At 38.7% G+C, this 13,016-nt stretch overlaps 1 protein-coding gene across 1 annotated transcript; it reads left to right on the top strand.

The window, feature by feature from the left end:
- The first annotated feature begins 1,950 nt into the window (after positions 1-1,950).
- LOC124260313 (plasma kallikrein-like) lies at positions 1,951-7,929 on the top strand. Its single transcript, XM_046694592.1, has 6 exons — positions 1,951-2,089; positions 2,499-2,618; positions 3,834-4,029; positions 5,498-5,616; positions 7,236-7,396; positions 7,774-7,929. The coding sequence occupies exons 1-6, from the start codon at positions 2,020-2,022 to the stop codon at positions 7,927-7,929; spliced, it is 822 nt and encodes a 273-aa protein (XP_046550548.1). The 5' UTR covers positions 1,951-2,019.
- Positions 7,930-13,016: the final 5,087 nt, after the last annotated feature.

Genomic DNA, 13,016 nt, shown 5'->3' with positions numbered 1-13,016 from the left:
CTATAAAAATGTCTTTAGCATGTGTCTTTTTTAAAGACATAATTTCTTTTTTGTAGTTATTTCTTTTTATATTCTATCTATTGCAATTATGTCTGATGTATGTGTACTAAAATTATGATTACTATAAGAATTTGTTGTTTCATCGAGGAGTCTGTTGTTGTTATTAGCGTGTCTTATCTACGATCTGCCTAAATATCTATCTCCCATATTATATATCATTATGTGTATACCATTAATCTAGTTATAATGTATTTATAGTGTCTCGTAAGCCCATGTATGGCTGGACGCACTTCCTTTAAATTGTTATATGTGAATTGTATTTTACTGTAAATGTTGTGCATGTGACACTTTAATAAGCAGTTTACTACTACTGTGTCCCGTGAGCGAAATACGCATTATATATGTTTCCAAATCACCATCATCAAGTATTTCTTACCTGTTAAGATGCAAAAGGACAGAAGCATTTTTACGACAGAATTTAACACATATACATCGGGAATGTAACTATAATTAATCTTTAGAAATGAATGTTGTTGTCATATATCCGTGGCAATGTATTTCTTCCGTCTACGAACATGTGATTTTTCATACAAAAGGAAAGTAAATAATATTTTTAAGGTTTTATATGGCTGAGATATATAATACTCGTCTCTAAAAGCTGCGATTGTTAATGACAAAAATCTAAAGGAATAATAGATGAGATTATGTGGTAGTGAAATTCAGTGCATTGGATCATTGGGCCACGGAATATACCTAAAAAATCTCCAAAACAGATTTTTCAAATAGGTCATTATCTTTTTCACAGTATCATGATGGTTTGAGCAGTTATCTAAAGCAGGCAATGAAATGTATAATTTATACCTATAAGTGAGGTTGAAATAAATTTCCACTGGTCTGACAAACTGCCCATGATCATGACTTCAGATATCTATGTCCAGGGTACTTTGAACTACCCATCCTTTTTCTTCTTTGATGGGCATTTTAGAAGTTGAGGTGATGAAGAATGATGATAATTTCAGAGCTTAAAGTGAAGCAAGTGCTTGACAACGACATTAGAATTTATGTCAAAACGTTGCCTTTCACATAATAAAGAAGTTGTATATCCATAAATTATCATCATTGCTACCCATCCTGTATAAAATTAAAATATTAAATTCTAAGAAATCTTTTGCAGAACATTTGAACATTACACCTCATTGTATCACGTTACAGAAGGATATTCAGCTTTAAGCATTTGACAGTATATAAAGACATCGAAATGAGAAGCTCTTTTTAAAATCAAATATATATAAACGAGAATGCCTATTGACAAAGACTAAACACGATTCCTGGAAAGGAAAAAACGTATCCACAGGAAAACTCTGCTAAGAGTCGATTGTACAATTCTGACTGTATATACTATGCATGTGTTTCGTCAGTGTTACAGCTGTATTATCTGGTTTGTAAACACTCGAGTCTCGACCAGACACGACTCCGCTAAAGTAAGAACGTGTTTTATAACGGTGGATAATCACCAGTGTCGCTGCATTTAGAATCATGGAAGGTATTCGAAAGGCTTGTGTTGTCTCACGTTAATCCTGACTAAACATGACGTAAGCAAAACTGCATATGCTAGCATAGGTGTATTTCGATAGGATTTGTCCTCGTTACCTAACGACTGAATGCTGTTATGAACTACAAATAATCTATGCGCACACCAATGTCTTAGCATAATTCTTTGTAGTTTGTTTCAAACAATCATTAGCTTCAAGGTTCAATTGCCCGCTTGTTACCTGGGTACATACTTCAAAGCGTGCAGCTTGACAGATCTCAGCTGACGCTCTCCCGTTAATTGCTTTTGATAAGAACCCGGATTTGAGTGGGTATCAATGAGTTCGTAAACATACGATAGTGTTATTTTAAGGCTTGGTTTACTGAGCTGAAATTGTAAGCAGAAACGGGTCTTTGTTCTGGGGTTTCGGTCATATCCACAGCAGATGAGAAAATATGATCTGATATTGTGAACTACGGGACCAAGAAATGACTTTGAGTATAAGAAGAGGCGTGTTTTTACGTGTTACCATTGTGAGCTTCTTATGCTGGAATGGAGGTAAGCCGTGTGTGTGTGTGTGTGTGTGTGTGTGTGTGTGTGTGTGTGTGTGTGTGTGTGTGTGTGTGTGTGTGTGTGTGTGTGTGTGTGTGTGTGTGTGTGTGTGTGTGTTTGTATGATTTTGAGTGCGTTTGAGTTTGCGTGTTTGTGTGTGCGTGCGTGTTTGTGCGTGTATGTGAGTGCGCGGGAGCGTTTTTGTGTGCGTGCGTGCGTGTGATTACAATGGATGTGATTTGCCCTAACAACAATGGAGTCTTTTTTCTCTTATTTAAAAAAGCCAAAACGACAATGCACTATTCCCGGGATCATGTCTAGACCCGGGTTAATATACCCATCCATTGTGTGAAGCACATTTGACTGAAGTAATGACACTGTGAAAAGTGGTTTAATGGTCTTTCATATATTTCAGCCGCCCAAGACAGAGCAGCTTTCTGTAATTCTTTACTGAACTGTTTCGCCTCCTCTCTACTCTGCCCTGTATTGTTTGGATACTACAACTGTACTGATTTCAACATTCAGAGAAATACTGGTAATGTATTTAAGCATATTAACCACATTAGTTACATCAATTACCGTTAGTTTCAGGTGTTGACGGATAAGATATGTATAACTTCATGATTTACCCCAACATGTTTTTTTTTCTTGTGTCTATTTCTCTAGTTACAGACACAATAGGTTCCATAGCATGTCGCTAATCAAATGTTCGCACATATAGTTACAATTGTTTTGCCGAGCGGTTGGGTAGCCTAGTGGTTAAAGCGTTCGCTCGTCATGCCAAAGACCCGGGTTCGATTCCCCCACATGGGTACACTGTGTGAGGCTATTTCTGGTGTCCCCCGCCGTGATATTGCTGGAATATTGCTAAAGGAGGCATAAAACCATACTCACTCGCTACTACAATTCGTATAATTATCATGAAAATGTTTATTCAAACTTCATGTCCTCAATTTGATGTGTGTAGAAAATGTATTAGTCTGTTTGCAGTGAAAACGTACCGATGAATTTCACTTTAAACTAAAAAGTAAATCAAATAAAGTGAAGTTAAGATTGCGAATCCTCATAATTTTACCTTGCCAATTGGACATTTAAATCTCAGAATTTTATTTAACTTAGGATAAAAGTTTCTTAACAAATGATCATAGATTCAAATCGCTATTATTGGTTTGTATTACAAGGGGGTAAGTGCAGTAGATTGAACAGTGAAACAAATGCACGTGCAGTACGTGATGAGCGTTAATTTAGACCAACCCTCCTTGTTTTCGGTGTTTCATTTAATTTGCATATCCCCTGGTAATTCAAACTAATAATAGCGATTTAAAACTATGATCGTTTGTTAAACAACTTTTATCCTAAGTGAAATAAAATTCTCAGATTTAAATGTCCAATTGGCAAGGTAAAATTATGAGGATTCGCAATCTTAATTTTACTTTATTTTATTTACTTTTTAGTTTAAAGTGAAATTCATCGGTACGTGTTCACTGCAAACAGACTGTAAATCACTGTAATCATATTCACCCTACTGAAAGAATATATTAGCACGTGATAAATAGTTAATTTTATGACTATTATATCAAACGTACAACTTTCCATGCACTACCTTTAGAAACAATGAGCACTACATACACAAAAAGCGGAAACCTTTACCATAAAAGCATTGTCCTTCAACAACGCATAAATATTCAAAGGGATAAGTTAGCTACATTATGTTGACATTGTTTTAGGTCATATGTCTGGTTTTATTCAGGACCGGCATGCGGGGAGAGCCGCGTGACAGGAAGAGCATCCCTATACGCCATGCCACGTGTTGTCGGTGGTGTCGACGCGGAGGAGAGGGAGTTCCCATGGACAGTGAACGTCGTAGATGAACAGGCCGTTATCAGCATGTGTGGAGGCTCCATTATAAGGAAAGATGTGATCCTCACGGCCGCCCATTGTGTCAGGTGATGCCTCTACTTAGGATTAAGAAAAAACATACCAAGCAAACCCACCGAATTAAAATATTTAACTTCACAGGATTGACTATAAGATACGATGACAGCATTGACCGGATATGTATGTATGTATGTATGTATGTATGTATGTATGTATGTATGTATGTATGTATGTATGTATGTATGTATGTATGTATGTATGTATGTATGTATGTATGTATGTATGTATGTATGTATGTATGTATGTATGTATGTATGTATGTATGTATGTATGTATGTATGTATGTATGTATGTATGTGTGTATGTATGTATGTGTGTGTGTATGTTTGTGTGTATGTATGTATGTATGTATGCATGCATGCATGTATGTATGTATGTATGTGTGTGTGTGTGTGTGTGTGTGTGTATGTATGTATGTATGTATGTATGTATGTATGTATGTATGTATGTATGTATGTATGTATGTATGTATGTATGTATGTATGTATGTATGTATGTATGTATGTATGTATGTATGTATGTATGTATGTATGTATGTATGTAAATTATATTGCTTTTCTGATAGCAATTTACTGATTTGGTTTAGCTTTAGTCAAATTCACTTACGTTTGTGTCGATATTTCACGGTTTTAGAGTGTTTAAGAAACGTTCTTTTACCTTATTGCATTGCATTACCATCTCGTCTTTCCAGTTCAAAAGAAAGAACTGACTTAGCGGAAGGTTACTCCAGACACGAGTACTAAACATTAGACAGATGACGTCACCCATGGCCGTTCTGTAATTTATTAATTTATCAGTGAAAGGATGTACACGGGTGATTCAATGCTAAAATTGGAGCGTAAAGTTAGGTAGCGTTGAAGCATATCACTTTAGTCACCAGGGGCGGATACAGCTTTTTGAGAAAGGGAGGTGCACACTATTGAGAAAGGGGGGGGGGGGGGGTGCACACTTCATTGCCAACCGAGTTTCAATGGCCAGTTAACATACTTTCAGAACAAAAAGGTGGGGGTGCGTACCCCTGCACCCCCCTCTGCATCCGCCTATGTGTACATATGTTTGTCGTACACCATTCATCTTCCAACCGCCCTCAACTGTGAATTACACCGAACGTTAAATTCTATTTCTGTTCCATACATGGCTGTCTATGGTACAGCTATACGCACTTTAGGTTTCTCGGTGTCAATGGTGGGCGGGGGTTTCATCACCATTCGCAATCACATGTCATTATCATCTTTAATGTTTGTATATAAATACAAGCTGATAATAAGGACTTATTGGAAATCTGCTTCTAGCACAAATGTCTAATTACGATTATAGAAACGGTTTCGTTTCTTTCATTTGTTGAAGTGACTGCGTCATGCATAACACAACGTTTATTAATATAACTGTGAACGTAAATGCGAATGCTGTTATACGTAATCAAAGTTTATACAACCGTAACTATTTTCACTGTAAAGAGAACGCTTGTTACCACAGATCTGTTGTCAGACGCCCAAACTCCTTGTCAGTTGGATATGGATCTACAAGACGATCCAACCTCGTCCGTGTCCGGGCCAGTCGGATCATCATCCATCCAGATTATAATGATAGAAATGGTACGGTAATTCATAATGGTGGCATGTTATCGAAACAGTTACACTGAAAATTACAATACTAGCAATGCACAACTGAGTATACTACTAGTTGGAAATCTATATCTTGGTAAGACAATTTGTTGACAATATGACCAGCAAGCTATGATTTATTGCCACGATTAGATAAGACCTGTTATGAGACGACCCAAAGAGATAGAAGGCTCTTTTCACAAACACATGGAACTGACTCGATTGATTACAGACCGGCTCCAAATAGCTGGAATATTGCTGAGTGCGGCGTCAACCAAAAATCAAACAGACTTTCCAGACATATTACACTCTGGTCCTGTTGTTCTACCAAAGATGGCACAGCGTCATGATCACACAAGGCATAACTCCACTGAAGTTAAGCAACAATGATCCCAGATTTAAGTTGGATGGGTAACCATCACCAACAGCTTGACGCCTGAAAGGTAGAGCGTCTAAACACTAGAGTTTATGTATCACAAGTAGTATCACTTAAGGCAAGAAACTTTGATCACGCTGTGATGCGAATAGAATGAGATGACAATGTAACCTATTAGCACCTATAGGTTGCATTCTAGCCAGGAAGCTGGAAACGTGGGTATACTGGTTGTTTGACGGGAGTAATAAAATGGGTTTTGTCGTTTTCCTAGTCTGGTTTAAACCACGTACCCACCGCTATCTGCTATACAAGAACTGGATCGGGTGATCGGTCTTGGTGATGTTGTTGGTTGAGTGGTATCGCACTTGAGGACGTTGGCGATTGCTTATCCAATATGCATCAGCAGAATCCTACACAAAACATGAACATAATTTATCGCCGAAACATATCTGGAACATTGCCGATAACGTAAAACAGCATTCACTCAAGTCGTTATGCTAATGTTTCCATTCTCTAGGGGACAATGACATCGCTGTTGTAATTCTTAATGAAGCCCTTGCCTCTGAGTGTCAACACCGGTCTAAGAAGTATATGTCTACCCGAAGCTGGGACATCTTATAACAGCAACCGTAGATGTATTATCACGGGATGGGGAATTCTAAATGGTAAGCATTCCATTAAATAGTCACGGCTCAATCATTTGAGAGTCTTATTCACATTTTCAACCCCACATTTCAGGAATCACGTCATCACCAGTGAAGTCGTTCGAAGGCATAAATAGGTCAAGCAGATATTTATAATCTATATCTTAAGTTTCATTTCAGTGATTATATTTCAGCTAAACAGTCTCTTACTTTTTCACCAACTGCCTGCTGTATCGCAGTTTTGTTTTGTGGTCAATGACGGACATTCTTACGAAATATACAAAACTGAATTATAGAATCATATAGCAATAAATACCATTCCACTTCTGAAATTGAAGCCGGTATATTTCCGACTGAAGCTAAGAATAACTTTTATGGAACTTTGTTCTTTTATTAACATCTGATGAAAATGGGCGATATCTATTGCAAATTAATCCAATACTATTCGCATGACGACTTCACCAAATAACTGCTTCTCATAACGTCTCTCAAGCAGGAAACACACATTTTTCTATGAAATGCTAACATGCATTACAAATAAATGCCATCATGTGTCGTCCAGTGAGTCAGTTCTTCCTTGTTCTTTTCAGAAACCGGTAATAGCTTCCCTGATAGTCTTCAAAAGGCAGCTGTGCCATTGGTCCCCCTGAACTCCTGTCAAAGATCCTATGCAGACAATTCATTCGTACTTGTCTCGGACAGACAGCTGTGTGCCGGGTATTTTGGCACTGGAGGAATTGATGCCTGTTCGGTGCGTGGACAATGATATCGTGTCTTGGACAGTCTGCTATAAGTAATGTCAATTCATACCCATCATCTAGAATTTGAAAGATTGTCTGACTTTCTTGACCTTTGGATCTTTGGACTTTCTTCAAGGGAAAACCGTTTGGTAATTTTTTCAAAAATTGAACAGGTATCAAATGATGAAATTTTGCTTTTGTTCTATCCCGATATTTCACGACAACTTGCACAACGAAAGCCTACACGCAGTCATGAAACGTTTATGATTATAGTTGGCGTATAGTTTAACATAAGAATGACTTTTCGCTGAATCAAAGACAATATGAATGGTAACTAAGTTGTGATATTGATTAAGCTCCTTCTGATGCATTGAATGGTTTGTTTCAGGGAGATTCCGGAGGTCCACTGATGTGTCCTGATGGGGACAAATGGGTTTTATACGGTGTGGTATCCAGAGGAAATGGTTGTGGCCGAGCTCAGTCTCCAGGAGTTTATACCAACGTCCCGCAATATGTTGACTGGATAATGTCGCAGATAACCTAACTAATGGGAGGAACACCAGCTCGACCGTCAGGATGTGTTAACATTGGCTGTAAACGCACACTGAACACATCTGAATAATGTACATCAATATTACTGATGTGACGCATTTAGATATCATGGTTATGTATCCTCATGACTTGTTAAGGTAACTAAACGGTTATGTATTATTTAAGATGGAATATGTTAAATAAATACACTTGAATGATGCATTGTCTGTAGATTGTAGATACAAGTTGGGGTATGGCGATCCAAGTAATTTGTTACTTGCATAAGGATCTGCGGATAGAGGGTTTTAGTGGCAGTTTCATTATAATTTTGATGCTGTGTGTATCTACTGTTACATGTTGATTTCCAAGTTGCAGTAGTTAACCGGAAATTCATCTCACAAAATATATCTGCTTAAAACCATCTAACAACAAAGTTATGTGATAAAAATAACAATTGTATTGTCAGATTTACTAAATTTACAAATTAATACAACGTACTACAAAGGCAGTACAAGTGCAGTACATTAGTAGTAAAGACAGAGGTGTGGTATATGTGAAGAATTCACCTTACTGCAACAATGATCACATTTCCAAAATAGGCGTAGGTATAGAATCCAGGGTAAGAATGATCACCACACAAATCCTGATCTTCTTGAGACTCAATGTAATGTCAGATGAAAGGCATGAGTTAGTTCACCTTATGTACCTAATCTATCCAAATAGCGCACACACACGGACACGCATACACACACGCGCGCACCTATATAGTATATATCTGTTACACAATGAAAAACCCTTCCAGTTAACACTACACATTGATGGCCTGCGTGACTTCTCTTATGATAAGGGCGATGGAATAGCCTTGTTCACCCGTCATGACAAAAGGCCGGGTTTGAATTTTCCTTTCACATAACGCTCAAATTCCTTTAACCTATGAAATGTTGTTTACGGCGCTCCAAATCAAGATCCCGAGTGCTGACTGATTATGAGGTGAGGTGAGGTGAAATTGGGTTTAACGTTGTGCTTGAGAATATTTCGCTCATATGACAACGTGCATGCGTGTGTGCGTGTGTATGTGCGGCTGCTTGTACTAGCCCAGACTGAAGCTGGTTTTATAGTGCTAGCTCACTGAGATACCATGCCGCAGTGAAGGATGAATACCCCACTCAGACACATTATACTGACTCCGAGCCGACCAGTCCTTGATGTACCCATTAATGCCGAGCGCCAGGCAGGGACCAACAAGTACCATATTTTAACGTCTTTTGGTATGACGCGGTCGGGGATCGAACCCGCGACCTTCCGCTCTCCGGGCGGACGCTCTAACCACTACACCACGGAGGCGGTCCCTGACTGATTATGACACACAAAGGAACAATCAAACTGGTTCTCTGTCATTGTTTAAATACAAAGTTGTTTACTTTCCCACAGTATTTCAGTGTGACGCGTTTGCAAAGATACGTGAACATTACATAAGAAGAAAGGTATCTTTGACTAGTAAATGTAAAGAAAAGTTTTTTTGTCAATCTTGCTAGGATATTTCTTCTGTGAGGGTTGTAAATAGAATATAGATCTTCAGTCATTCTTTACATAGATGTGTTACGTACACACACGACCTCTTTTAAAATATAATATGTTTAATCATAGATACAAGCAGTGTTGGCCTATGGGTCATATGTACACACGATTTTGACAAGAAACATATTTACAAGACTGGGTTGGACAATGCACCAGCGACATCTCTTCCTCGTCCACATCGCACGTCTTCAAATAGAACGAGCCAAGTTCAAAAGGTCTTTTCTGTAGGAGGAAGTACTTCTAACTGTCTGGTGTTGCCATCCTAACGATGCATATGTCAACACTTATAGAATAAGCACAGCGATAATAGACACAATGACCAAAATGATATTATCATTGCTGAAAAACTCCAGTATGTGTTGAACCCGCAATGGCGTATCTTGGGTGGTACAGCGTGTGTGGATTTCCCCATTGTCACAGGTTTGACGAATAAGGTGATTCTACATCTAACCATCATCGGGAATCTTATCGGCACTTCTGATATTTTGAAGCAACGAGGATTGTACTTATAAGGCGACAGAATATACCAGACACCTAGATTTGGTTCTGGACAGACGAAAGAAGTAATCTCTCTACCGCATTCAAGATGGCATTTGGTAGATATGATATAACAGGGTGTGTCTTGACGCTTGTGTGTATCTCCACGTTTACAGGTGAGTGATTTGAATTCACAATGTACATTATTTAGGTTGATAAACACAATATTAAAATGTTTAAAGATTTTCTTTCTCCTCTGTGGGCAATAATACAGTTTTTAAACGCGGATCTGTAAATATCCGAGTCTCGACATCATGATGATGATGATAATGATGATGGGTAATATTATAGCACTGTATCCAATCACAAGGGTCATGCTCAAAGTAGGTGGTAAACCAGTGGTTGATAGCGTGAACAACAATACAACGAGTTCGATTACCGCATGGGTCATTTGTGTGAAGATAATTCCTTGTGTCCCCCGGCTGAATATTGCTACAACTGTACACTCTCACACACTAAAAGTTTTAAATAATGTTTTATTTTATCGTTGGCAAGTACATGAAGGGTGTGCTTGTAAGAAATAGATGAGGTGCTCATAAATAGTCCATTTAATCATATTCGCGTGCGTCCATGAGTTTTCATTAACTGTTGATATATGTTTATATATTGCTAGCCACTGAAGACGTACGGGCCAGCTTGTGTCTTCACTTCCGGAATTGTTCCAACATTTCCCCTCTCTGCTTTCTGCTGTTGTTTTACTATCGATGCACAGGTAGGACTTGATCAATATGTATTAAAATGTAGTCATCTTCAAACGTTTATGACAAACTGTCACATTGGGTAGCTCACAGGTGATTCAGCATTCTCTTCCCACAGAGGTCACCTCTGTTTTAATGCGGCCATATTTCCCGGTTCTCGTAAAATCAACATGAATTATCTCCCTTCTTTCTATCCAACCAGAACACGTGTTACATCGACTTACATCCAATATGGCGGCCGCCATGGAGTAAGTTGACCAACATGCGAAGGACAGATTCGGTATTTCATGATAAACTGAAAATCAGAAACTAGCAATAGAGAGTGCAGGAATTAATCGACAAAATGTTTTTGTTAATGTGACACACAAAACATTTAATGGCAAGCTTGTCGGTAGTCAACGAGAGCGATCCGCCATTACATGACTGAGTTCTGTCTAGACGAAACTTTGGCGCATCGCGCAGGTGAAGAGGTTCTAGTTCTCCCGAAACATACGGAAATCACCGAGGCTTTGCGAATGATCACCTTTGAAACAACGTCGCTGTTTGTACAACTAAATCTGATTGCAACCAATCACGAATCCTGAACATTCGCACCTTAAAGGGCCGTCTTAGAACAGTGGTACGTGGGAAGATATGAATGGCGAGTCGGGTAAATCTGTGGGACTATCTTGTCAGTGCAAACTCAATAGTAGAATTTGTAATGTTGAAGTGACGTTAAAACCAGCTCATTCATTCATTTATGGAATGCTGAAATAACAAGATATTTATTTTAATAGAAACAAATAACGCCTTTAAACTGAAAAGGAGCGCTAGTTTGATGGGAGATTCAGAATCTGAGGAAATACAGACTTCATTTAGATCGTTACCATTGTAGAAAAGTCTGGGCAGAAGGGGAATTAATGTTGACGGAGTACCCTACCTTCACATATGTATTTTCCTATTTCCAGACCCAACCCCTTCGTGTGGATTCAGTTCGGTCACAGGCAATGCATCTCGATACCCAACGGTCAAGATAGTTGGTGGTATAGACGCTTTGGACGGGGAGTTTCCCTGGACTGTTCATCTTTTGAAAGAAGGACGTAGTAAATATCTTTGCGGAGCGTCGATTATCAGCAAGAACTCCATACTTACAGCAGCACACTGCGTCAGGTACGTTGTTTGTTGTTTAACGCCGCTCTCAGCAATATTCCAGCTACATGGCGGCGGTCTGTAAATAATCGAGTGTGGACAATAGAGTCCAGTGATCAACAGCATGAGCATCGATCTACGCAATTGGGATATGATGACGTGTGGTAACCAAGTCAGCGAGCCTGAAGACTCGATCCTGTAAGTCGCCTCTTACAAGCATGGGTTACTGAAGATCAATTCTAACCCGGATCTTCGGGTGTATCTACAGTATGTAAGTTGAGTATATGTCGTTTCGAAGAGTGTTATATGTATGTCAATGGTTGTAATTACTGTCATCGCCTAGACACATATGTCTTAGCATCGGGGTGGCTAATTATCAACATGAGTACATCGACGTAAAATAATCACTCAAAGTGAATCTGATTGTGAAAGTTTGACCTTGTGACACATGTGCATTCCTCTCTAACTACGATCACTGCATCGCTTATTGTATACTGTCTAGTTTAACCTGACTCTCTAAAATTATTAATGCGACATCAATTGATAGAAAGAGCTAAGATATAGAGAGTGTGATTTATCAAACTCATGTCAAAATGAGTGGCCGTACAATAGCAGCTTGGTTAAGGTGTCCACTCCGACCTTTTTGATTTCCCAAATGAAGGGCATTGCTTCACGTGAACATGCTGCTCTTGTAAACTATGTATTTACTTTTAGAATACACATCTCAACTCCTGACCCAATGTATGTCAATAATGTTATTTTCTGCTTTCACAGTGATTTGATACCACGTCCAAAGGATTTGAGTGTAGGCTACGGTTCCGCCAACAAATCATCTCTCACGTATGTGGAAGCCAAAGAAATTGCAGTACACCCATCTTATAACAGCTCCAACTGTGAGTGTGTTTCTTAAGTGCAATAGATTGGAACATATAGCCAAAACATGTCCCAACCATTTGGTGCATATAAACTGAAGGTTGAACAAATGTACCTCATTCCATATTACTTGCTCCTTAATTGTACACATCAACCCAAATGTGTACAAACTAGCTGAAACAGGACGCCCAGAAGAAGGCGAAACAATAATAACTGGCACTACATATATGCATGGCAACAGTATCAGAGAAGGCATCAATTACAGTATTTTCCGATCTATTTCTTT

Source organism: Haliotis rubra, unplaced genomic scaffold (assembly GCF_003918875.1).
Source record: "Haliotis rubra isolate DU_JTF1 unplaced genomic scaffold, ASM391887v1 Scf76, whole genome shotgun sequence".
In the NCBI taxonomy this organism is placed as follows: Eukaryota; Metazoa; Mollusca; class Gastropoda; order Lepetellida; family Haliotidae; genus Haliotis; species Haliotis rubra.
The sequence above is the reverse complement of the archived record's forward strand: the minus strand, read 5'-3'. Positions and strand labels throughout refer to the sequence as shown.